General features: G+C 47.0%; 1 protein-coding gene across 1 annotated transcript; it reads right to left on the bottom strand.

Moving 5' to 3' along the window:
* Positions 1–261: 261 nt before the first annotated feature.
* On the bottom strand, positions 262–27,436 carry Egln3 (egl-9 family hypoxia inducible factor 3). Its single transcript, XM_057782666.1, is given in 6 exon segments — positions 262–1,770; positions 2,795–2,868; positions 4,912–5,048; positions 6,477–6,596; positions 26,727–27,265; positions 27,268–27,436. Coding segments are annotated over 6 exon segments (1,056 nt in total). The 3' UTR covers positions 262–1,753.
* Positions 27,437–27,713: the final 277 nt, after the last annotated feature.

Below are 27,713 nucleotides of genomic sequence, written 5' to 3'. Positions count from 1 at the left end.
TACTACTTCATAATTATAATTTTGATGATGTTATGAATTGTAATCTAAATATCTGATATGCAGGATATCTGATATTAAGACCTTTATGAATAGGTAGTTTGACCCCAAAGGGGTCATGACCCACAGGTTGAGAACTATTGTCCTAGATCCAAGCAAGAAAGAAGCGTAGTCTAAATGCTAGAAACATAGATTTAAAAAAAAATCCAACAAGCCTTTCTTGCCAAAGACAAAGAAAATACATCAAACCATTACAGAGGAGGCTGAGTTTATTGAACACATGTTTACTAAGCCCTTGCTATATGCCAGGCATTGGGCCAGGTGCTGGGAGTATGGTGCATTGATCAAACACGTACAAAGTCCCTGTCTTCATTGTACTTAACACTCTAGATGCCATAGGCTACAAGACAATAGACATAATAAATAAGGAAATGACATCGTTAGAAGGTGAAAAATACTAAATAAAATAAAACAGAGCCATGGTGTGAAGGAATGGCAGTTCTTTCTTGACACTTTCCAGAATGATCAAAGGAAAAATACCAGCTTCTTTCTTGGAAAGTCTGTACATCTGAACACGATGAAACAAACATTTCCGGGTTTGTGATGCTTGTGGGATTCTAGCAAGAAATTACAGAGATCTGAGAGATGGGGAGGTAGAAGCAAAAACTAGGACGGATAACAAAACAGGTGCTTAATGCGGAGTTCTGGAGGAAGCAGCATCCATAAGTCTGGCCGCACTACCAACCAGTGGCTCTCAAGGTTCAAGTCGGCTAAAGAACGGTTGGTGGGGGCAGACCGCTTGGCAGAACTCTAACGGCTTTGAGATCTTTTTATTTCCAATCTCTTTCAAGAATACAGCACACTGTTCTTCGTCGTTACTAATGATGAATGATGAAAAGGAGCACTGGCGAAGGGGTAGCCTACGCTTCCGATCACGTCTTTCTTTTCGACCTGTTCACCGCGCACATGGGTATTGGGTAGCGCTAGGCTTTGCTCTGCTCAGACAGTGGGCAGAAGAAGCTAATGCTAAATTACCAAGAAGATTTTCTGTCCTTTGATTTAACTTCCAATTTTAATGCCAGAAAAACAACCCAAACTACATGGCCAGTTTTATTCTTTGCATAATTAGATTCTCCAAGTAAGAAGTAAAAATAATGGAGTTGTCGTCTTCAACAAGAAAATCTTTGATTTAGAAAGTCCAGGTTGTAGGGCCAGGACAAAGGGGTTTCCACTGTGGGATGCTTATAAATTGATCACAGTGACAGCAGCTCTTTCTAGAGGTAATAATGTCATTAGATTGTTGTAACTGTCCAGTCTTGGGTTAACATCTGGAAATTGTTGAGATGATATGTTTCTCTGTTTCTTGCTGCTAACGTTTGAAGGGTGCCTCTTTGTGGTGTCTGTCACCAATGTGTTTGGCAATCCTCCTCCTTTCAAATCAGGAAATATACATAAAGTGCAAATAAGAGTCGGGTCTCCTGGGTCTCCTGGGTCTCCTCTCAGCAGCCAGATCCCCAAACCTATCCGTTAGACCACTGGCCAATGAGGACATTTCTAGAGTTAGCTAATGAGTTCATCCGGCAAAGGGTGTCTGAAGGTCAACTCAGTCCTGGCAAGAAAACACGAAGTACCACAAACAAGACAGGGTGTGAATGACGAGGCAGTAGGGGGATTTTACAGACTCTTTGGTTCTGGATTCTTAACGTTTCAGGAACCATTACTAAATGAACGAGGCCAGCGGATTTCACAGCCACAGTCAGTCTTCAGTTTTCCCTGGGGTGGTGGCAAGAGAGAAAAGAAGAAGAAAAAGAGAGAGATTAGAAAGTCAATTTGATGAATTATGTCACCAAGTCTCTCTCTCTCCCTCTCTATCCTCACACACACACACACATACACACTCCCTCTCTTTCTTACACACACACACACACACACACACACACACTCCTCTATTAAACAATGTCCCATTTTATAAGCAAATTGAGATTCCTGACAGAACTTTGAAAAGGTGTCTTCCTTGGCATTTGATAGGTATCTCTACACCTATGAGTGAGGTAAAGTTACACCCATGTCTTTATGAAAACATACTTTTATTTCTCTGTCAGTGCAGAAGACTGCACCCAGGACATTCCGTGTGTTTGACAGGCCCTCTACCTCTGAGCTGCATCTCCAGGTCTTATTGTAAGACATCTTAGGCATGCATTCACCAGCAAGGAGGATAGAGGTGCAACATTTCCTGCATTCAGAGGGTCAGGCATTTACCTTTCCCATAAACCATCCCGGCAGAATTACTACTCTTGTACAACATTTTTGGGAGGCAGTCCATGGGGGGTCAGAGACATGGTCTTAGAGGGATCCGGTTGACCTCACACTCATGCTCCACCTGTCTCAGCCTCTAAAGTGCTGTTCTGCAATGCTCAGCTAGTGCCACCAAGTCTGAGAAGTGTGGTTTATAAATACGGGGTGGAGGTGACAGGAATGATGTTGTCACAGCAGTTTGGCAAGAGCTCACTTCCATATACTTATTTATATTTTAGACTGAGTCAAATCCCGTATCAATGTAAATTAACTATTGGAGCTAGGATCCATTGTATTTTCTGTATAAATGCTAAATTCATGAACAAAATTTGATATTGCGAGGGGAAATGACCCTCACATTTCCTTCTGATTTTTTTTAAGAGCATGAAGGCCAATGTTTCAGACATCATTATATGTGAAGCTAAGTTACAACTGAGATTAAACAGCGTATCGCAAAATAGAAAAAAAAACCCAAAGTCATAGAAAATGATCAGATACATACTAGTTAAATTTCTGAATTTCTTTTTGGCTTCTGCCCTTTCTTCAGCATCAAAGTACCAGACAGTCATAGCGTACCTGTGAAAGACAAGCCCATGTTATCAGAAAACACCAAAGTCTTCAAACCTACTCTGTAAAGCTCACATGAAAACCATTTGTAAAACCACCTCTTATCAGAAGTCCGCTCCTATTTTAATTTCAAACCATTTCCTCTGGGTTCAATTCTACATAAATGTCATATAGCACATGGGTTCCAGGCACATGCTAGGCGCTGGGTATTTAATGATGCTGTCACTATTTCCCCCTCTTTAGGCTCTCAGTCCCCAGTGGGCGAATCTACAGGAAGGATGCCACAGGGAAGTGCAGTTTGCACAGGAAGGACTGGAGGAGAGAGGCTCAATACACAGGAGGGGACCAGGGCAGGGGAGGTAACATCTGAAAGGAGCTTTCACAGTCACAGATTCCTTCCAACACGAGGCCTGCTCTCTTTAGTCTTAGACCTTGGTAAAAAGGTACAGTTCAGTACCGACACCTTCATGCTTTCCACCGTCCCTGGCTGTGTCCTATCCACGGGACACACAGTAATTAGAGCCATCTCACGCTTGGACTTTTAAAACTTTGACTTTTATATTTATTCTTAGTCATAAAATTTCCATTAAGATTTCCAGCAAAAATCCCAAGGGCTTCTAATCACTTTTGATGATATTTTCGCTCTGAAGTTGGTCACAATGGGACTGGGAAATAAGAGAACCCTGCCACAAAACAGGGTCCAATTATTGAACCCCACAAAACAAGCCACAAGTGGATTTCAGTGGAAAGAACTAGTGGCCTGTTTGTGCAGAGCACGCTACAGTGTGACCAAACCTGTGTCGCCGGGCTCGGATTGGAGAGTCTAGAGGGCTGTGCCCATGGCACAGCTAAGCTTGTTAAGGTTTAGCGCTGCGCTCCTACAAGGTTCTCTCCCCTACCTCCCTGCTACTCCCAGGACAAGCCCCACTCTGCAGGGCTCTATGCTCTCCTGGCCCAGAGAGCTTGGTGGGAGATAAGGGTGAACTGGAGGTAGAAGTAGACACAAGTATTTTTATCAGAGCTTTCTAGATTAAGATTAGATAATTCTAGGATATTCAGTGACTCTAAAAACCAGTAAGTCAATGTGCCAAGGAGGAGGAGAGGAAGGAAGAAAAGGAGGAAGGGAGGGAGGGAGGGAGGGAGGGAGGGAGGGAGGGAGGGAGGGAGGGAGGGAGGGAGGGAGGAAAGATTTTAAAACATTCAGTTGTAGGTCTGGGGCTGCCGCTCAGTTCACAGAGTGCTTGCACAGCGCGAACAATGCCCTAGCCCCACAAAACCCGCATGCAATGGCACATGCCTATAATCTCAGCACTCTGGAGGTAGAGGCAGGAGGATCAGAAACTCAAGGTCATTTTCTACTACAGGGTGAGTTCCACATCATCCCGACGTGAGACCTTGTCTCAAAAATGGATGAATGGATGAACAGATGGTGCAAGCAGGACTAAAACCTCCAATTGTTATGACACAGATAATGTTAGCCCAGGCAAACAGAAAGAGTGGAAAGGAAATGAATTCAGAACAAATGATTCTTTACTTTCCCAAGGTTCTTTCTTGGCTTAAACTGACAAACCAAGTTCACTCGGAGAAGCAGAACTTTTGATGACCAGGGCTAGTTCAGCATTAGGCTTTGTTGCTGCCGTTTGGCCTTCGATGTTTCCGAGCCTAGGTCTCACTTAGCTCGCGTTGTCCTGAACTCTCAATCCTCCTGCTTACACTTCTGACTGCTGGTATTACAAGAGTGTGCCCAAGCAACTTTTTTTTTTCCCCTTAAGCGGACAGAGGAAGGGACAGAAGGAAACGGAAAGGTATCTAAGGAACGGAGACCAGTATGCACAACTCACAGAAAATAAATTAACAGTTGTTTTTAAATGGCTATGTTTGTAGGTTACTGAATCCTAAAGAGCCCCCTTCAATTTCTATCACTCCAAGCAGGCTTACCTATCAGTTTTGGGGTGCGACCAGCACTTCCTAGTATGGGACATAAGTTCTAAGAGTTCTCAGGGAACTGGGGGTTCACAAACGCTTTGGAAGAACTGTGACCCCGACTCTTACCTGGTTGCATAGGAGGGCTGGACTTCGTGTGGATTCCTGCGGTCCGACCAGAAGAACAGGAGTCTGTCAAAAATTGGCTCCACATCCGCTACGAACGATTTCCCTTCTGGAAATATCCGCAGAAGCCCTCCATGTAACTGAAGGCCAAGAAGAGGAATGATTATTTCCTGCTCTCACAGGAAGTGTACCAGCAAGATTACGTTCGCACTATCAAAGAGAAACACCTCATATACCTCACTTTAAGTGGGTTCTGCCCCCAAATATTTACTCCCCTCATACTTTACAGTTAAACTTATCTCAGACTTAGCTACATCATTCACTGCAGACCAGCATGTCACACAGCCATGACGGCCACAGCACAAAACAGTGAACAGTCAGAGGGTCTCACACAAAATTGTCCATGTCAGGATGCTTCAACCCCAAAAGCAAGCAGAAAAATCCTAAACAATTTCATAGCGCCATCAAATACTGAGTCTAAGTGATCATCACAGGCAGCTGCCCCTGCACTAACTCTGTATAGTGCTCCTCTGACTTCTTCAAATGCCATCTGACCTTCTTGGCTGGACCGCTCCCTAGATCTCACACCACACTGTTACACGTTTTTGGACAGCTGACACTCTCTTCACCTGCTTTTCCTTTTTCACACGAACAACCGACTGCCCTCCTGGAACAGGCATCAGAGTAGGAATCAGACTTCACCCATCAGTGTTTCTACACCACACCCACCCCTCCAACTCTGGCAGAAGATCAAATATTCATTGATTTCGTTCTTCCTTGTTTATTATTGTTGGAGCAATACTCTGCACACCATAGCATCCCTAAAGATACTTTTAAGCCCTAACGGAACTGTTCCAGTCTTACTACCGAATAGGAGAGAGTCATTGTTACAGACGTTACCACAGCCGAGCCTGCACTAACGAACAGCAAACACATGCACAGAATCCAGTCTAAACAAGCTTCTAAGTTCTCTGGTTTCCCAGACTCCCAAATCATTCTTAACTTTCAGAGAGTATTCAAGGGACAGGCCATGCTACACCAACTTCACATCTCAATCCATTCCTTCTCTACCACCTACCATTCAAAAATAAGCCCACAACCTCTGCCATTCACAAGCTATGACAAATGGCTCCCTTTGGGACACATCATCCTGAGAAAGAGGACAGTATGGGCATCCGTGTCAGGGACAGCCTGGTACCCCACTCTTCGGTTTCTGTGGCTCTCTCAGTGTTGCTGCTGGGAGGTGTACATTATATGCTGAGCTGAGAACCAAGTCAGCTCTGTACCCCAGTGTTAAATTACCTCCCTCATTAACCCTTGACCTTCACAATCACCCTCTCCCCTCCCCCTCCAAATTAACTATAGCCACTGTCCTTAATCTCATCAGCTTTGGTACTAATTCCCCAAGTAGGGGAAAGGTAAAAAAACAGTGGAGACGGACTGTTAGAAACTCTAACCTGAATATTTTTATCTGACTGGAAGTGGCATGCTCCTCTCAGGACAGCCCTATCCGCACTTTGCATGGCATATAACACCCACTCCTACCCTTCCCCATTATTCCACAGTACCTTGGCATCCCAGTTCTTGTTCAGGTAGTAGATACAGGTGATACAGCGGCCATCGCCATTGGGGTTGTCCACATGGCGGACGTAACCTGTTCCATTTCCTGGATAGCAAGCCACCATTGCCTGCGGAGACATTGCAAGGATACTGTTTTTTAAAAAAAGTTTAAATAGCCTCATCGTACAGCAGACGTATATAGTACATAACTTTGGATTACCGTCGGAACATAAAATTAGCACAAGGCAACCTTTGGTATGAAAGCTTATCAGACAGGCCGTGCCTTAGGACTAGGTGCAGGGCAAGCGCGCTTTAGAACATTGGGAACCTTCTAGAGACACGCATCTACGTCATCAACAAGATGCTTGCCTTCCTCTAGCAGTTTTTGAAAACACAGGTTCCAGGTCCCTGTTCGAGCCCCACAAGATCAGCATCCCGAGATGAGAGAGGCTGGCATAGTGCACACGTGGATGCAATGTCAGGACTCAAGCTGGAGCAAGAAGGCGGGAAGTGGGAGGTGCCTGGCTTACACGGGGAGACCTCTAAGAGGAAGGAAAGAAGAGGCTGGGGAGCGAGGGGAAAGATAAAAGAAAGAACCTTTGGTGTGCAGCTTAGGAACTGTGCTCAGTTAGCAGCGCCCTGAACTGTGGAACCATGCTTGTTTTCTTACAAAGAGATTATGCCTAATTCTAAAGGGAGTAAAGGGGTCAGTGGGAAGCTAGGCCTTAATCACTCAACACCGATAACACAGGGAAACATCTTTGAGGGAGGAAAATAAATACATATATTAAGTATATTCCTTAATTCTTATGTTCTTTTTTCTGTTGTTAAAGATTATTTATTTATTTATTCATTTGAATGTTCTATCTGCATGTACGCCTTTATGCCAGAAGAGGGCATCAAATGCCACTATAGATGGCTGTGAGCCACCATGTGGTTGCTGGGAATTGAACTCAGGACCTTTGGAAGGGCAGCCAGTGTTTTTAACCGCTGAGCCATCTCTCTAGCCCCCTCTTATGTTCTTCTTGATGATTATCAAACCAGGCCATAATCTGAGGTCCTCTTCCCTGGTCTAAGCGCCACCTCTACTCTCACAAGCTGAAAGGAGAAAGTAGAAAGCCACGTAGAAAAAATCCTGAGCATCATAATTACAGACTTACATACCTTTAGTTTCACGATGGAAATACAATGGAGATGGGGGAAAGAAACAAAATATAAAACATATTCTCATTGCAAGACACCACTAAATTTAAAAATATTTTATTCAGGATATCTAAGGAAAATATTGGAACTGGTAATATAAATGGGGGCCAAAAGCTTTTCCCTATCTGTTTTCCAGTGTGATCTTAGCATCTAAGGAGTTCCCGACACACAGAAGTTGTCCGCTGAAAGTTGACAAGTATATCAACGAACTTATGAATGGTTCTTTGTTGAAGCCTGATTCCATGCTACCTAGATAAATAGCTCTTTCTTCTGCTTTGAAAATCTACCTTCAGACATACTTGGGGGGTCTGGTTTAATAGTCATTGATAAATAGGCAAGGTTACTTCATGAGTAGAAGAGGACGGACTAGCTGAGTACAGCCTCAAACTAAGCCACCAATGGTTCAACGAGTGAGCTGATTCCCAACTGAGTCTGAAAGCACAGAGCCGAGCTGGGCCTCACACACACTGCAAGCTAGCGGGTGAGTAGTGGCCTGCTTTGCAATGAAGTTGAAGTTTAGATCAGAGGATATCCCACACTTCTCTCCGCAGCTAGGAATCCCACAGCTTGCTTGCAAATGTCACTGTCACTGTGTTGTCATGTGCAGAGCTGAAGTTAGTCTGTTAGCCTGGGCATCTCCCTGAAAGTGGGATTTGGAGGTGACTGTAATAAGGATTTGACAAATGATGGCACCACCAGATAGATGGTGGTTTGAGGAAAGGTGATTGGGATCAGACAGAACGGCCTGGCTGGAGAGGAAGAGACAAATGAAGTCACCCAGAGCACACTGGGAATTACTATGTGTTCAGGCAGCTGTCAGGTGTGTAGGGGCCAACACTGAAAGTCGTTTAGGCACAGTTACTTGCCAATTTCCCCGCCATCCCAGTCTCTCCCTACTGAGTGGACCTTTAAAAAGAAAGGAAGGAAGGAAAGAAGGAAGGAAGGAAAGAAAAGAGAGAGAGAAAAGAAAAGAAAGTTGCCTTTAGCCGGTCCTATAGCGTCATTCCACAACAGCTCTGCTCCCAGGAGAGGTCAGGGGTCTGGATGCCTGCCGTCTACTTCATCTGCAATAGATTGTGTAAGCCCGGGCTCCTTCCTGGGCTGAGGAGCACAGATTACATGGTTTAGATGGATTGTCCATTTGGCAGGATGGAGGATCACCCTGGAGATAGGTCTCTGAGCAAGTCTGGGATGGACTTCGTAGATTAGTTAACTCGGGTGGGGAGACTGTCCTAAGTACCAGGCTAACTAAAGAGGAGCTGAGCATGAGCATCCCCCTGTCTCTGCTTCCTGCCTGGGGCTGTAATGTGACCAGCACAATGGACTACGCTCTGGGACTTGAGACAAACCAAATCCTCCCTTCCTTGGGTGGCTTTTGTCAGGAGTTTTCACAGCGATGAGATAAGTGATTAACACAGTCCTCCAGTGTCCAAGAAGAGCAAAGGCTCGATCTAAGTTCACCACCCAGAAGAACAACAGTGTCTTCTAGAGCATCAAGAAGCACTAACCCGCTTTAGAACATCGGCTTGAAATAAAATAAAGGCAGGAAATAATGACAGTTCCCGTGAACACATCCTGCACTAATTGTTTCAGGTATGGAACATACAAAAATATGTGCTGGTACAACCCCTTAAGGACTTACCATTAGGACACCCCTTTAACCGTGAGCATCCATGTGTTTAAGGGAAGGAAGAGATCATTTTTCTGGCCAAAGTGAAATTCACCCTCTCTCTGGTTCCAGAAACCATGTGAATCACGTTTGAAACAATGGAAGGAAACCACAGGGAGCTCAAAGGTCCCGCCGCAACCTTGCTAACCAATTGTACCACTGAGGTTTCTGGCTGAGTGCCAGAGGAGACAGGAGACGGGTTTTGGCTCGGACAAATTCCCAACTGTCTGCAGGTCCTTGCCAGGATCTCAAATCATGAAGCTAAGGATGCGCTGAGAGGCAAACCTCAGTGACGGGTCATCAAGTCTGTGCCAATTTGTGCACAGGGCAGTAACGGGCTCCGGAAACTAATGGGTTTATCGGATCTGTTATCTAAGCCTCATCAAGTCTGTAGAAGGATCCAGAGTGCCGAACGGAGGGAAACGCTCCAACGCTTTATTGTTTTATGGGAACTGAGCTGGAGTCGTTTAATGATTATCAACACTGACATTCACCAGGAAGGCATCTTATTATTATAGGCTTTTTATTGGCAAAAACTTCCTGGCCTGACCAAAACTTGAAATCCACGGCAGTTTTATAGTAAGCACATCAGTCTCCCTTCAGTGGCAGTCACTGTCACCTTGTTCTAGTACTGGGTTTGCAGATGAATCAGCACGCCCTCTGATTCCGCACACTGTCTTATACGTCCTTGTTCCCTGCACTGGCCCCCTGCACAAACCCCCATCCCCAGAGGCCTCTCCACAGCTCTGTTGCAACAGGAAATGAGAGGAACGAACCAGGTGTTCCGAGCTGGCTCCGCACCAGAGATATGTGCTTCAGACACCTCCATGGTCACGTTCAACCAAGAAGAAGAGAACAAACACAGAAAAACTAGAGCAGAATCCAAGTATAAAATCTGCTTTACAAACGCCGATAGCAGAAAGGAAAATCATATGCCTGGGTGAGGGCTGCGGGAGAACTTTAAGAACAAACAAGGAACCAAGTTCAGAGGTCAAGCCTTGGATTTCCACTCCAAGGCCCCAACTGGCTGGAAAGCTTGAACTGCAGCCTGTGTGTAGACACGGTCCAGCATTCTAACCTTCAAACTGGCACCAACTGCCTCACTGTCCAATTTGCGATCGTTTTTAGATCACTTGCAGATTACAGAAAACTTAGCATTTCCCAAGAGAGCATACTGCAGACGGCACTGTGTGTGTGTGTGTGTGTGTGTGTGTGTGTGTGTGCAGCCAAGCAGTCAAGCCACACCCAGCATGCATGACTGCGGAGGTTTGATGCCCAGTCCCTCGAAAAGAAAACAAAAGAAGTCATAGCGTGTAGTTTGTGAAAATGTAGTTTATTGTTCAGGACTTTGGAGTCAGATTCCTTAGTATATCTTGAGCTTTACAAAATGCAAAATGGTGTTTTATAAAAATTTTAAAAATTGATCATTTCATGTTTAAAATTTATCATTGGTGTACACATATTGTTCCCGATTAGTCAAGAAGCCTGACGTGGTATCTCACACCTGTTACCCTGTTCTTAGGGAGGCTGAAGCAGGAGGATCCGCGTTTCAGATCAGTTTGGACAACCTTAAAAACAAAATGCCAGGCCAAGAGGGGCAGAACTTTAAAGATGTTGACTGAACAGGCTTTAAAGTTTCAGCTACTAGCAAATTTGACCTCTTGGTTGCTACACAGAAATATTAGAAAACTTTTTAAGAATTTGGTTTTTTGATTCTTCTCTCTGGGGATTTGATATTATTGTTTAGTTATGTGTACATGGGGGTGACGGGAGCAGCACTTGCAGAGAACAGGAGGCACTGGATGCCTTTGGAGCTGGAGTTTCCAGGCTGCTATGAGCAGCTGGACCTGGGTGCTAGGAATCAAACGCAGGTCCGCCGCGTAAGCCCTGAACCACTTTTCTGGCCCTAGAATTTGTTCAATTAAGAGTGGTTTTGTTAAGGAGACCCTGTCTGAAAGAAGCAGAGGGAGGAGAAGAGGAGGGCAGGGCAGCGATGTAGGGAGAGAGAAGGAACAGATCCTGCGCACAGAATTCTGGGAATGCAGCACAGCCTAGAAATAGGGTCACCAGTGCTTAAATCTCTTTGTACCTCAGCTGACTCATCTGTAAAAATGGGTTTAAGCGGACTGAAGTAGATAATCCGTGTCAAACGCATCGCGGAAGATCTGGGAATGCTTCCGTTTGTATCTAGGACAACGGAGGCCCTTTCCTTCTTTCTCTCTCTACCCTAAGGCACAGCCACACGGAGAACTCCATGTGTCAAGAGTCAGGAGAAAATACAGGAGAGCACACATCTTCATTAGCCTGGAACAAAGCCCAGTGGGAGAGAGTCACAGCTGGGTTCTCTAGCTTGAAGCAGGTGTCAAGAGCCTAGGTACCGTGTGGCAGCAGTGTTTGTGGGGTCTGAGGGTGGCAGAATGGAAGTCAGTACTTGGGGAGAATGCTTTGGAGTGTTTTATGCTCAGTATGTATTTTAACTCACATTAAATACGTATTTTAATTCACGTTAAATGAATGTGATCAGTGAACAGCCAGTTACCTTTGGAACACTTCATGCATTGCGCAGGTAAAGGCACCAGCTTGGGCAGGGCCCATAAGGTGACACACGGAGGTAGGGAAAGGTGACAAGTGACTGCACGGGGGCCTACAGGGTCTACCAACAGCTCTGAGCTGGAATCGCTCCCATTTAAAAAAGGAAAATTAAAATCTCTAGATATCCAAATGCCTTATGCAAGCATCCGAACACAAAGACCGGAGTGAAGGCGAGGAAAATCAAACCACCAAACTAGAAGAGACAGAGTCTTTTGCAAGCTTCGTTCTTAAATGTATTTTTTTTTTTAAAGTTAAAGAGAGCTGAAGCCAACATGTCAAATTACGTTCTCTATTTGGCTCTGACAATGAGTAGAACTCCGAATATCCATGGCAAATTAAATGCAGAGGCCTAAAAAAGCTGACTGGAACTGCGGCTTGAGCCCCCAGTCCCCTTCCTCCTCCATCACGGCTTTGTGTGCTTCAAGGAGACCAAGATTAAGTTCCTACAACATACGTGGCTCAAGACTGCTTCACGGACCGATGAGATGACACTGTGAGAAGAGGCACCTGCCACCAAGCCAGGCTACCCAAGCTCTACCTGGGCACACACGTGGAGAACGGAGAGATCGAACTCTCGAGAGTGGTCCTCTGACCTCCACAAGGCACGCCATGGCATGAATGTGCCCAAACATGAGAGTGGGGGGGGGGGAGGAGAGGAGAGGGGAGAGGGGAGGAGAGGCGCAAAGGCTTCTTCAAAAGATGCCAACAGTCATGCAAAACCTTTTCTAAGTTCAAGAAAAGGTCACCAGCATAAAGTCCACAAGAGTTGCCAACTGAGCCAGCATGAAACTGAGCAAAAGGCAAGGTCTGGGTGGGTGAAGAAAGGATTGAAAGTGTTTTAGTTTTTGTTTTGATTTTAGTATTTTTAGCATTGGAGGGTGAGGTTTTAAACTTGTTTATTTACTATCATGTGAATGTGTGTGCTGGGGAGGGCAGACATGTGTCCACACATGCCATTCCCTGTACCCCAACACCCAGACCAGATGACAACCTGTGGGAATTGTTTCTCTCCTTTCACTATGTGGGTTCCCCAGGACTGAGCCCAGATGGCCAGGTTGGCGGCAGCAAGCTCCTTTTCCAGGTGAGCCATCTCACTGGCCCAGCTTTAGAATTTTTACAAATCTATTCTAACCACCCAGCACGGTAAAGAAACGAGCTATAGGTAACTCAAGCACTTAGAGAACAAAGGTAGGCAAATGCTCCTGCTATCCTGAGTTGACTTAGCATCTTGCTTGTTATCTGTATCAATGGTTATGAACAAGCCCTTCTATTTCCAGGGTCCGGGTGCCTCTGTTAGAGACCAATGTGACAGAACGGAAGGAGGGGAGAAAAGGAAGTGTGGTTTTGATGGGCGGTAGCATGGTTCCAGCTCCCCCACTTTCCTTCCCAAAGTTTCAAGATGACAGAGCCCAGAGCATGCCAGGTTTCTAATCCTTTCAACCAACCTCGAATCCCTCCTGTTCCCCACTGGTCTACCTTCACGTGGAAAAGGACACCTGCCTTCCTCACAGGCTCCACGTTCACACCAATGCTGATGCCTTTCCCTGAACCCACACACCCAGGGTACTGTGCTACACATTAACCTCACCGCCGGGGCAGCGTGATGGTGTGTGCGCCCTTCCACCTGAATTGCACAACCAAGAAGGAACTTGAGCACTTCTGCAAATGGGATTTATAAATGGCAGCGGAGTGGGTTTGCCTGTCCTTCCTGTTCTGGATCGGGCAGAGAACTCACCGTCTTCACATCCCAGCCTCTCCTGGGTGAACTTGGCCCCAGCTTCCAAGTCATACCAATAAACACCAGGGACTATGCAGGAGATAACCTTCCATTAGTTGTTCTGAGATGCTGATGATAGAGCCCCAGGTACCAGGTCCCGGAGTCTTCTGAGATCCTTATGTTAAGGAATGGGCTCCCATCCCACACCCTGAGAGGAAGCATTCAGGCGAGCACACACACCCACAACACACATATGCCCACAAGTCTGCACAAAAGCACAGACGACCACAGGACTGTAAAATCGAACAGTATTCGGTCAAGATTCCATTCCAGAGGGTCCCCGAGATAGGCACAAAGTTTTGAGCCAGTCACTCTGCCCCACAAGAAGTCAATGAAACTCTCAGAAGGCCAGGACTTTAAGAGCCGATTGTCATTCCTTTCTCAGCTGCAGCTAATTCCTTGGCTTGAAGGGGATTCATCTAAGTCCTGCAATTAGGCGCAGTAAACAGGCCTGGCAACATCCACATATCGAAGCAGGCTGCTTGGGTTTGGGAAAGCAGCCCTTCCCGTGGAGGCCTGGCTCCAGGCCAGCTGAGAGACGACTGAGTGACAGGGCTACGTGCGCTTCGTGAGGGTGGCAGCCAGCCCACACCCAAGCACACCGCCAGGCAGCCAGAGGAGGGAACAGACTCTGGGGAGCCCTGGCTCCTCCCCCATCGTGCCCCAGCCACCAGAGAAAGGCTTTCGGCAGGGGCTTCCTCCTTGACAATTACAAAATCAGCTAGTCTAGCAGACTGGAGGACAGTCGGACAGAACAGACCGTTAACCATTTCCTTCCCAAGGCCTTTGCCCACTTCCGGGTGGCACTCCTCCAGGACCTGTTTCACCGCCTGGCTCCTGGGAAGGTGAGCAGAAGCTGTGTCTCAGTCACGCTGCTCACACGCTCGTGGAGGGAGTCATTAACCCTGGTTATCCTATGTACCTAGAGGCTACCACGTATCCCTGGAGAACAAATACATTAGTCATCCTGCAGGCAATGCACGGGTGGGGGATGGGGAGCGGGACTCGCAGCGTTTAACTTCCTTAACATGAGAAAACAGACTTATCGGAAAAATCAAACGTAGCGCCCCAGAGACCACACACAATAAGGGAACCTGTGACGGCTGATTGCCCAGAAAATTCTGTGTGGGCCTCTTTACGCTTTTGTTTTAAATTAATTCCAACATATGTGAAGGGATTCATGGTGATTTAAATGCAACCTGTAAGAAAAGACTTTATTAATAGATAACACAGAAAAGTGCGATCAAAAATGTCCCGGAAAAAAAAAAAACACACCTTGAAGCAACATTTTCTAGACAGAAGAGACCTCCATTCATATTTCCGTGCTTAGGAAAATGCATTTGCTAAGTGAAAGAAACCACACTCCGCTCCAAAAGGCATAGGAGTCAGGAAACTCAGGGCTCACACTCAGCTACTGCCCAGCTGCTCAGACTGAGCTCTCAAGGTGTCCCTGCCTTCTAAGTGCTGCGGCATTCTCGTGTGAATCCATCAGGACGGCACTCCTCCTCACAGAAGAAGAAATGGGGGCACATAGGAGTTTAGTGATTTGTGTTTGAACTGGGTCAGTCTGGCTGAAGACAGTGAAGCTGAAATCCAAAGCCGAACAAGAAGGCTCTCGAAGGTGAAAGACTAACCAGCTTGTCCCCAGGCTTTTGGAGGGAACTAAAGTCTTCAGTTCTATATAAAGCACAGCCGTCCCGCAGGATCTCAGTACCCCAAAGTCCTCCATATAAAATGGTGGGCTATTCGCACATGGCTTACCCAAACCTTCCCATACACCTGCTAGATCGTAAACGCTATGCAAACAGCTCACAAACTATGGCTTAGGAAATGGCAAAAAGATCAAGATATGTTAAGTGCAGGACCAATCTCTCCCCAATATGTCCTACCCAGCTGATTGAATGTAAAGATACAGAGGAGCCAACTGTATTCATTCACCCTTTTCCATAGAGATAGATGATAGATCAATTGATCGATAGTCACATAGTCACAAGAGGCCACAACTAAACGATACAATTTTTTTGCAGAAGATACCAAGGAATGAGTGTGCTTGAAGTTGTCTGTGAACTACAAGCTGAGGACAGAGTCCAAGGCAAAGGAAATTTCCTTAAATCTTGTAGCAAAACAACACTGGTCAGGCTGTTGTCTCGGCTTGTGCCACCTTACAGCAGAGCCAGCCTCACCAGCAGGTCACTGCCGCCCCGCAGCCTCTTCCACACCAGTCCCCCCCCTCCCCACACGCCTCCATTCCAAATGCTCCAGGGCCCATGCTAGCCCAGAGCCAGTCCACAGCCTGTGTCCCTCCATGTTCTGGGATGCTGAGGCCTTCTTTCTAGCACCTTCCTTTCTCAGGTCCTGTCAATACAAGCTATGGGTCCCAGACTGGCTTCAGAGTCAGATGATAAATGGTCAATCCAGAAAAAAAAAATTAAATTTAAAGGAAATACAAAAGTTCATTTTCCCCTGGTAAGAAAACAAGAAACACCCAGTAAAAGAATCCCAGGGAAGAGATCAATTTTCCCTACTCGGGCACAAAGCTAGTTCGGGAGATATTGAACTCTGCCACTAGTGCATTAGTTAGAATTCACGAGATGCAGGACGTCTATGGTCACGTTAATTAGAATTCACCCGATGCAGACTGCTGGCTTAAAGGAGGGCAGGCATCCAGAAGATCTTCCACTGGGGTAGAAGTGGGGGGTTCTCTGAGAGATGGACAGCCAGAGGATCGGTGGCAGGGCGGGGATGGGGAGCAGAAAGGAGGAAAGATGCCTCCACAGTTTTGAGGAGTGAGGGAAGTGGAGATAAGTGTGCCAGGCTCCACATCAAGCAGCTAATTCAATTGTCCGGAAGCTCCTCGGAGTCGACTCTGGGCCCCATCTGACAAGAGTAGGGAACGGTCAGGTATGATCCCACACACTTGTACTTAGCAGAAGCATGTGGTGCAGAGCCACAAGTTCAAGGCCAACCTGGGGGTCATAGCAAGATCTGTCTTAAAACAACAAAACCCAAAACAAACATGAGAACTGAGAGTCAGAGACACTGCAGGGAGGGTGCTGGATATTTCGAAGCGAGGTAGATGAGCCCACATTCCAAAGCATGGTCATCTTCCTACCACTCAACACCGCTGCCAAAATACAAGGAAAAATGTTTTTCTGAAATAGGTGCTAGTGTTTCTAGAGGGTCCAGGAGTAGAACTGCCTTCCTTCAGTTCCAAGATAAGCAATGAAGAAGCAGGCTATGGGGGGGCCAAACCTGTAATCTTAGCCCTTTGGAAGTGGAGAGGATCCGGAGTTCAGTGGCAGCCTCCCTAGCTAACAGTGAGTTCAAGGCAGCCTAGGCAACTGGACTGTCTCCAAACAAACAAAACAAAACAAGACAAGAAAAAAAAAAACAATTAAAGAAGGATTCTCAGTTCTTCGGAATTACCAAACACAGTCTCCAACCCCCAAATGGAAAAATGGAGGACATCCTTACCTAAGCAGGAAGAAGCAAAACGGCAGCCACACCCTGATTTCTCCTGAATCATACCTTCGATCCCAGGCAAGGAGCAGAGAGTCCCAAACTTTGGCTTTCTCTCACCATCTATAGCTAGAGGACCAGGGACTCCAGGCTCCGAAGTGGTGTCCAAAGTTGGAATATATGGATGTTCATTTTTTGGTGACTCAACTGCTTACAAGTCACAATTTTCAGACTTTCAATCATCAACATGACCATGAATCTTCTCGCTCGCTCTCCTAACCTGTGCTCACTAAGACTGACTTCCCCTTGACTCACTAGAAAAGGAAGAAGTTAGCAGCTCCAAGCTTCATCCCCACTATAGTTCTGGAAAATGGAGTTTATTGGCCCAAATAATAGAAAAGCTATAGGCGTGTGAGGCATGGTTGTTCCCCCAAAAATCTCACAAGTAAATTAAAAATGCTTGGTCCCTATCGGCTTTAGCAACAAACCAATCCGTGTGCGTTCCATCAACTGAACTCTAACTTTCTTGCTAATAGAGGGACCAGGAAAATATCAACACCATACCTCATGAGCCTCCCATGGTAGCTCTCAAACTTCTGCATGTCAGGGAGTCACCCAGAGAGGGAGGCATTTCTGATTCAGGAGGTTTACAGAAACCCAAGAATGTGTGCTTAGAGCCAAGGGTGCTACCGGCCCTGAATCCCTGAGAGCCACGACTATTCTGTGCCAGAACCGCAAGTGTGTAAGGCCTCATTCTAAGTGTGCAAAGGTGAAACGCAGCCAGCGGCGCACTAGTTAATTTAGGGAGCCTGGGTAGAGAGCAGGAAGTGCAGGGTGTTTCTGCAAGGGTTTGCTCTGTCAGGTCCCACAGCAGGAAGGAAACACCCAGTTGTTTCTTTCCAGCAGAGGCTCTGCCTCTGAGGATGGCTGTCGTGCCCGGCTGGGGTCTGCCTCTGAGGACGACTGTCCTCATGCCAGGCTGGGGTCTGCCTCTAGGAACAAGTGGATTGGCCTCAGGAATCAACTATTTTCCTTTTCGGTGGGAAATCTAGTCTCCACTTTCATCTAACTCCTTCTACTCTTGGAAGGAGATGTAATATCGTACCCGTCCTACAGATGCAGAGAATGGGCTCAGAGAAAAGACCTGCCCAAGAGCCCAATGAGATGAAATAAAGTGTAAGGTTTCCAATCTCGTGTCTAATAACAGATGACACCCAAGTTGAATTTAAAATGTACACTTTAATACCTAACTCACACATAAAGGAGTGCGAGATGTTCTTAGAGACTGCCTTTTCAGGGGCCGAGCTGGGACCAGAACTTGAGGAATCTATGTTTCAGGTCTGAGAGACTCGCATCTCTGAGGCAGATCTGTGGAGAAGCTGCCAGGTTCTAGGTGTGGCATAGAATTTCCCAACGAGAGAAAATAATTTATAAAGCTAAGGTTCTCCTTTGGAATGGTCACGCATAGCTTGTCCAATGAAAGACTGTGATACAAACCCCTTTTACTCCTAACAAATATATGTGCTTCTTCTTCTCCTCCTCCTCCTCCTTCTTTTTAGACACTCTGACATTCATTGAGTTCAAAATTCCTTTCAAAGATGAAATGAAGCCAACCACCTAGAATCTTAAGAAAATATATACACAAGTTGCAGGGGCCTCTGAATTCAGGAACTTCTAAATTGAAGGGAGGCAGAAAAGCAACCAAATAAACATCCTGGGGCAATCTAGACTGTGCCACCCAGTGACTTCCAGGGGACAGAGAACCTGATTCCTAAGACAGGCACTACATGGCATGGGGGAGGGGAGGCTGAAGGGTAGGCTAGGTGGCCATGCCTGGCAAATCCCTTTCTAGCATGTCAGGGTGAACGAAGAAGGCAGTGGCGGGAGATGAAGTGTGAAAGGGTCAGACGAGGTCAGACAGAAAGACCTCTCTGACTCAGCAAGAAGTCCAAAGGGTTGTGACAGTGGACAATAGGGAGGGAATAGCACCAGCGACTACCATGCTTCTAAGAAACGAAGACACGATTAGTGGGGGCCTGCACAACCAGATTCTAGTTAAAGCAGGGACGGGGGTTACGAAGAAGGTGAGAACCCAAGGCAGCTGATTTCCTTCCTTAAAGATGTCTATTAAAGAAAGAAAATTCTAGTTGAAAAGGAAGTCACAAAACTTGAGGATCCACAGTGAAGCTGAGAAATAAAGCAAGTACATTGGGCCCAGTTTTGATCCCCTATCTTGTGCCCGCCTCCTGCCTGCGTGGTTGAAAGGAATCCATTCAAGCCACTCAAATTATTCCATAAAACAGTGTGAATATGAAAGGTACATTTTTGTCTGTGTGTTTTTTAAAAACTCATCTAACTGCCGAGAGGGGAAGGGTTGGTTTCGCACGCAGTCACTGATGATGAAGATGTATAGAAGGCAGGGGAGCTGAAGGGAGGTACCTGGACGCCATCTTTGCTTTTCACTAGTGAATACCAGAGGCAAACTTAGGGCAATACGCAAACTACACCTCCAAGCAGCATCCTGAAACCCTTCAAGTTCTCCATTAAAACCAGCCCTGGATTGCAGTGGCACTCAGAGCTGAGTGTCCCATTGTCTTCCAACTGGCATAAAATCAAGGCTCCTGTCACGTCCTTTAATTATACACATGGGGGCTATTTCTGTTTCAATGAGAACGATGCGCTGCTTTGGTTAGTTTTCTTGTTGGGGCGACCAAATACCCGACAAGAAGCAACTTAACATAGGCAGTGTTCATGTAGGGTTAAAACCCGAGGGGATGCAGCCCACCCTGGCCAGGGAAGGAAGAAGGCATGCGTGTGAGGCTGCTGCTCCACTGCCTGCAGCCAGGAAGCTGGGAGCACATAGCAGATGAGGTTGGGCTACCGGCTCCCAAGAGCCTCCTCCAGTGACCCACAGTGACCCACTACCTCCAGCCAGGCTCCCCTTTCCGAGGGCTCTACAGCTTTGCAAAGACTGCCAGCTCAGGGCCAGGTGCTCACACCTGCACATTCGGAGGGGGGCGGTCAGGTGCTCACACCTGCACATTCTGAGGGGGGGGCGGTCCACCAAGCCACAGCACGCATTCACTCTAAAACTCGGGTAACGTTACCAACGTCCCTTCTAAAGAACCAAAAACTGGCTTGACTTAAAACAAGGATGCCTCAACACCGTTCTGAGCATAGGGAACCTTGGGCAAGGGGCCAAATAAATCCTACTTTAAAACCTGAGAGGCTACGTTTTACAGGGTAGCACAGGGGCGGGGATCGGTAAGGCTGAGATAGGGTAGGGGGGTAAAAGAGAGGCACAGAAGGGACTCCCAGCTCACCAGAACTAGGGGCAGAAACTCATCCACACCTCGGTATCACAAGAGAAGGCAAAGTGAAGCAAACGCGGCACTGGCTTCGGACAGAAATAACTGAGAGAAAGGGGGTAAAAATCCTATGTATAATTAACCGAGCTCAGTGATCTTACTGGCAAGCACCCACGGAGCCGCAAATCCAAGCCTAAATCAATGGTTCCTGGCCATCTGCCAAAGATGAATTCTTTAGTCTGGCATCATAAAATGATCTGTCTGTTGTATTTGCAATTCCAGCGCTTCTGGATTCAGCCACCCACTGGGCAGGCACCCCTGGCAGGTGCCCAGCAGAACACATCAGAGCTATCATTACCGTCAGAACATGTTCATTTGACAAACACCAGAGAGAAGTGACACGTATCTCGCAGACCAGTGTTAGTCAACGGCCACAAAGTCCTGCTACAAGGGAATCATCCAATCTGTGGCTAAAATAACTAAAACAAAAAACCAAAAAAACAAAACAACAACAAAAAAAAACCCAACAGCCTTGTCCACAGTACTAACTTGTCCACTACTCTTTGGTCTTCGATAGGCCCGAGTCAGATGTCTTTTGTTTACCCAGCACCAGAGAATTCAGCCAAGAGTAGCGCTGCCGAGCTGACCAAGCCTTCCGAGCCTTGCCCTAGAGGACACATCCTACTGAGGGGCTTCAAGATGCTCGCCAGACAGCTCTGCTCAGGGGCAAGTCTTCAGGCCTCATGGCAGTGTCTCCCATATATGGTGTGCTCACAGGATACCTTTCTAGGATGCAAAGCTAACATCGTTATTATGAAAAACTAGTTATCCTAACCAGTGTCGGGAATGGGAAGAGAATGTGCAGATTTCGCTTAAGCCGCCAGGAAGAGGAACAGCTCCTGACATCCAAGAGCCAGTTATGGAGATAAACAACATAATTCTGCCTTGCAGGGGATTATCGTTTTCAAATAAAATACTGAATTCATGTGGTAAAATTCATCAGCTAGTCCTGGGCCACATGACCCAGCACCAACCAGCTAAGGCCTCTCTTTGAGGTACCTGTTCCCCTAAGCCCCTTGTCAAGGAGCTGCTCAAGGTGTCCTTCCTCGCCCAGAAGAAAACTTTCTTGCTCAATCAGAGGCCACACACACACACAGGGACACACACACACGCACATGGACACACACGCACACGTACACACAGACATCCACTAGGGGCTAGAGAGACGGCACAGCTGTTAAGAGTATATACTGCTCATGCAGAGGATCCGAGATCAGTTTCCATCACCCACATAAGACAGCTTAAAACTATCTGTAACTCCAACTCCAGGAGATAATGGCACCCCTGACCTACAGGCCACCTGCACACACCCACACACAGATCTGCACTCACACACACACACACATAATTAAAAATAATAAAAATATTTTTGAGACATCTCACTGGGTAGCACTGGCTATTCTGGAACTCACTCTGTAGACTGGGCTGGCCTTAAATTCACAGAGAACCACCCACCTCTGCCTCGGATAACAGTTCAAGCAAACAAGAGTAAAGAATGCAAGAGTGGGCTTTCCAATCAGAAAACCAGACTAAAGATGGTCGGGGGGTGACATCAGTTACACTTGTGCTCACTGCTACATCCGCGCTCACCTTAGTCCTTGGGCTTTCTAAGTACTCCACCCCTCTTCAGCCTACCCATTCGCACTAAGGCCTGCCACAGAGCAACCAGACACCAGCTACCCTCTGGAGAAAACACTAACCTGATGCCCACTGAGTTCTAGCTCGGTCACGAGCAGGGGAGACTCCTGAGTAGCCACCGGCGTGCTTCTTTGTAGACCGTGAATGCTCGCTCCCTCACTGACAACAGGCTTCCCTCTCACTGAGGCTGTGTTGTAGAAATGATCTCAAACAGTTGAAGGTAACTGTGGAGACGCCACAGGCAAACCTCTGCTCTCTAAGAATCACGCCTGCCGTGGGCTCTGGCAATCACATTTGTGATACACGCTTTGATAGGCTTCCGTCACCCCAACCAGGGCTCACGGGGCCCCAAAGTTAGCTGAGGCGAAGACAAGCAGGCTTTCTCCAGGGCAATGGAAACTTGAATTCTGGGCTGGTGTTCAAGCCTCCGTCCATCTTGGCCTCCAGAGGCCACTGTAAGGCATAACCTTACGCCATGTGTGTACAACAGCAGCAAACGCTGGACTAGAAGGAGAGAGGGGAAGAAATACGGAGCACAAGCAGAGGAGGGAAAAGAAAGGCCTTAGAACTCAGCGAGCGAGCACAGCTGGATATGAGGGTCCATGTTCATGGCCCCAGTCCTCTGAGACTCCTGATTGCATTTCCTGTGCTTGTGTGCTGAGAGATATCTGATCGGCACAGTACCTCATCCCATGTTTGCTTAGAGTCACTTCCAGCTAGGATGAGTTCCACTAAGTAACGGGCGGGTGTTCTGGATGCTACCAGAAGGGTGGGCCAAACAGCTGCTCCACAATGGGGAGCAAGCCCACCACTGTGCACTGTACTTTCTCTGATTCATCGACTTCCTGCTGCTTCATCGGCCCTCTGCATTGTCTCCAGGGAAGGGCTGGCCTGTCTGCACACAGTACAAACCCTGTCACCACCATGGTCCACAGATGCTCTCGTCAGGGTCCTAATAACCGCCCTAGCAATACTTCCCTAAAAACAGCACTGGAAAACCTAACCCGGAACTTCATCCCTTCAAAGGCATTAGACTGATCCACTTCATTCAACTTGTGTGTGTGTTATAGCCTAAGACATAGTTAACTATGAACTAGACTATTCTATAGTTCACCTGTATTTATGAGTGTAAGCTGGCTCACACGGGTCCTGCACAGAAACCCACAGACACACATGCACATTTGGGGCGTTAAATGGAAAAGCCTAATGGTTAAGAACACAGACTTAGTCAGACGAATCTAGTCTAGAATCTCACACCTCACTCGGAGCCTTTAAACAAGGACAAAGACTGGAAATTCTTAGTCTTTGGATTATAAAGTCTTTTCTCCCAAAGTCTTTGTGTTATTATTATTTTACACTGAATAAGACCTAAACGACTCCTCAAAAGCCACAGGCTTAGCAATGCCAAGTCTCACTCCTGAACTCTTTCAGAAATTGCATCTTGCCCTCATTGAGAGAAGCCCTGGGTCTATTATTTAGGTGCTCAGTTCCTTTAGGACCACTGCGGAGAAGAGTAAGTAAGGTCAGCACATTAGCTCAGTGCTGAGAAAGGGGCCGGGCAACGCACACTGCTCAGTAAAAGGTATTTATTATTGCTAGCATTCCCAACTCTGGTGCTTCAGGCAAAGGGACATTCGGTTCTATAAATTACACGTTCTCTGGAAAACAGCCATTTACAAGCTCTAGGCAGCCAAAGAAAAGGGAGCAAATTATAAGCAGTATTTATCTTGGATATGGTCTAGATCTCCAGGAGGGAGCAACAGATAACCCATGCTAGCTGGAAGCAATGACCACACTTGAGGTTAGGGGGCGCCATGCCACACTCCTGGCACAACGGGGATCTGCTTTCCCCAGGGGAACTCCAAACCCCACTTTGCTTCAACAAAGGAAAAACAGACAAATTCTAACCAATAACAACTTTTACTTTTGACAGGGAAAGGTACCACCTACCAGTTCTCCCACAGTTTTAATTTTAGGTCCAGTAAATATTCTGGTTTATTCCCAATATCTTTGTAATTCCACTCACATTATTCAATGACCTTTACAAGTCCAATTTAAAAAAAAATGTAATGAGGATGTATGCACTCATAAGCACAATGCATAAAAATTTAAAGTGTACTTTAGAGCAAAAAAAATGTCTGCTAAAACTGCCTGGTGGAAGTTCATATTAGCCAATCTATATTTATATATGTTAGAAATTCCCTCAACCAAAAGTTATAAATAAGTTTAAAATCTGTACAAATCCTCTCTATGAAAAAAATTTCCCCTGAAACTATAAGCAGGAAACTAGGCCTGTCTATATCAGTACTGTGGGAAGCTGTGCAGAATGAGGACGGGGAGGGAGGAAAGGCAGGGAAGGAAGAAAACAGGCCAACTGAAAGGAAGCAGCGCGGCCCTATAGACAGGATGTTCTTACAATGTATCACCAGTGAACTCGGAGTAAGGGGCTGGAGGCTGCTGTCTTACAGAAGTAAATCAAAGTGCTACAGTTTAAAAAACAAACAAACAAACGAAAACAGCTACACTGATTGTTAAGCTTGGTTTTTGCTTGTTTGGTGTTTTTGTTGTTTTTTGTTTTTGTTTTTGTTTTTTTGGTTCTAATTAGCCAGGGAATAATCCAATGTAGAGGTGGACTTTCTGCGGGGTATGGATGAAGCTCTGTGCCAGGAACAGTGGAGAGAGCTGGAATCTGGGTAAGGAAAGACACCTCTTCAGGGGGGTAAGACCGATTTCCCTTTTCAAGGTAGCTGACAAGAGACTTTGTCAGCCCAGGAGAGAACCTGGGATTGGAAAATCCACCGAGCCTGACACCTTACCCTGGGTGACTAAGGTTTTTTGTTTTGTTTTGTTTTCATTCCCTTTGAATTAAGGATCCCTGTCATCCATTAAGTCAAAGCAATATAAATTTTAAACTCTATTTGTGACATGACTTATCAATTAATTTCAGTCTCTCTCAAAGGAGGGGAATTTATTCCTAAACCACCGAGGAAAAATTCTTTAACACCTAAGTTTGTTAGAAACTTTACCAAACTTGATAAAGAGCCACTTGTCCTTTCAGGTTAAAGCTCCAAGTGTCTCCCCGATACTGAGGCTAACCCCAGGGTTATCAGCAAGGTTATTTAGGGCAGAAACAACACTGATCAAAACACAGATGACCTTCAAGTCTACCACCAAACTCATGGAAGAAGAAAAAAACACACTCACTCTACCATCATGCTTCAACAGAGTCCTGCTAACTCCAAACTACTCCCAAATCAAACTAAAATGTAGACGCCAAAACTTTCCTAAGATTCACTTTGGGTCCAAGCATCCATGAGGACACTTGTCAGGCAGTCAGGCCGGTCACATCCTCCTAGCTTGACGGCAGTTTTCAGTTCCCCACGCTACCCATCCAGCTCAGCCCTTCACCTCCAGACATTTCTAGTAGACTGCTTGCTCTTTAATAAGAATACTCCTTCCAGTTTGGGAGACAAATAAGACTACAATAGTTTATTCCAAGACCAAACCTATACTGGGAAACCTCACGTTTATTATCAGAGTGGTGCAGAGGCTCATGGTCGCTCAGTTGCTAGTAGGCTCTGCCTGGCTGGACTTGACAAGTTTCAATGATTCTGAGAGTCTCTTGACCAGACAGCAATGTCAGGACAAATCACTCTGAATTTGGAAAGAGGGTTTAGAATTTGGAATTTGAACCTGGAAAGAGGGTTTGACTAGTGTTAAAGGAAGAAGAGGCCAAGGTAGCCAAGACCGACCGAAAGCAATAGGTGTGCACCTTCTCAGCCCTTCCACCTCCCATTGGCCTGCCTTCCAATCTCTACCTGGAAACACGTTTCCAACATAAATCACCACCACCCACCGCACCATATCCGGCTCTGTGAAGAGAAACAAGGTTTCTACCTAGAGCTACTTCATCACTCTCTCCAAGGTCCTTATCAGGTTGTTTGAGTGGACTTTGCCATGAGTTTATAGGAAAAGAAAGGCGACCGCGTAGGGCTCGGCACCAGGTGAGGCTTTTCAGTTGGGTCGATGGGTCTAAGAGAATCCTGGGCGCCAGGGGTCAAAGGCTGCACGCAGAAGTGGCGTCTTAACTGTTCCACATATCAAACTCTTCCTTCCCAGCCTACCAGACTCTACAAGCCAACTCACACAAGGCAAAAAGTGCACTTGCCTCTAGTAGGGTTAAGAGTGAAGGGCAATGCCGGGTTGGCTTTAAAGCAGGCACTTCGGATCATGGACCTGTGTGTTGCAGTGTTTGGAATATCTTTTCCCTCCACAAGCCAGTTGTCCAGCGACCATCACCAAAACCAGAGCAATTCTTTCAGAGTCGGCAGAAGCTCATCATCACGACACACCTGAGCCCCTTAACGTGGACTTTTGCTTAAGGAGGTGGGCCGGGAGGTGGAGGGGACGCGAGGGAGCAGATAAGGCAAACTGACTTCTTGGTTATAAACCAAAGTTCGCTGCAACCCAGTGAAGGAGGCACAACACTCCGAAGGAAGGTTTCCCGTCCCCGGCAGCAGTAGCTGTGGCTGGGCGCCCGCACGCATCCTACCTTGGACCTCTCCTTGACATAGTATTTGCCCAGCCGGCTCCCGCAGTACAGGACCAGCCTGTCGATGAGGGACAGGAGGAAGTTGATGGCCTCGCAGCCCTCCTCATTGCCCCCGATCCACGTGATCTGGTCGCCCCTCAGGTGCCGCTTGGAGACGCCGGCGCGCGGCCCCGCCAGCTGGCCGTCACGCAGGGCCCCGTTGTAGTGCAGCTGCTTGACTCGTTCCAGCACGCAGTCTCCCACCACCTCGCCTAGGAAGTTGTCCAGGTAGCAGAAGCCGACCTCGTGCAGACAGGGCACGATGTACTCCAAGGCGATCTTCTCCAGATCCAGCCTCATAATGTGTCCCAGAGGCATCTCGCCTGCAGAGCCGATGAGGGGGACCCCCACGGTGCACGCGCCAAGGGCTTGGGCTTGACCTGCTCGAGCTTACAGCCGGGATGCGGAGAGCCGGGCCCGGGGCTCACCCACCTGCGGCGGCCACGGTCCCCGAGCCACTTTAGTTCCAGGGGCGGGGAAAGTTGCTCGCAACTCGGGAAGAAGAGAGTCCCGCTCAAAGACCGGCGGGAGCAGTGTGCGGCTCGGCCACCGAGCGCCGGACTGGCCCAGTGAGAAGTCAGAGGGCCCCTTTTGGCGATGCAAAGGCACCGCCGCGGCGGCCGCAGCCAAGGGAGGAACAAGAGGAGGCCCCGCCTTGACCTTAACGTCATGGTCCCGCCCCCGGCACAGCCCTCCTCCGAGCCCTTCCTCTTGAATTGGTGCTGCGGAGTGTCGGGGCGAGTCCTTCACTAACCTGTGTGTGACCCAAGAAAGGGCTGGATTTTTTTTAAATGCTCTCGATTTACATATTGTTTTGCATAAAATCTCAACAAATTTGAAAATCTGGGTCCCAGATCTGAGATGTACGTGAACTTAGCTGCACAATGTACAGCCACTTTCTGGGAGTCACCTCTCTGGTGACTGTATTTAACTGTTGACCTCGCGCTA

Source organism: Chionomys nivalis, chromosome 10 (genome assembly GCF_950005125.1).
Source record: "Chionomys nivalis chromosome 10, mChiNiv1.1, whole genome shotgun sequence".
Taxonomy (NCBI): Eukaryota; Metazoa; Chordata; class Mammalia; order Rodentia; family Cricetidae; genus Chionomys; species Chionomys nivalis.
The sequence above is the reverse complement of the archived record's forward strand: the minus strand, read 5'-3'. Positions and strand labels throughout refer to the sequence as shown.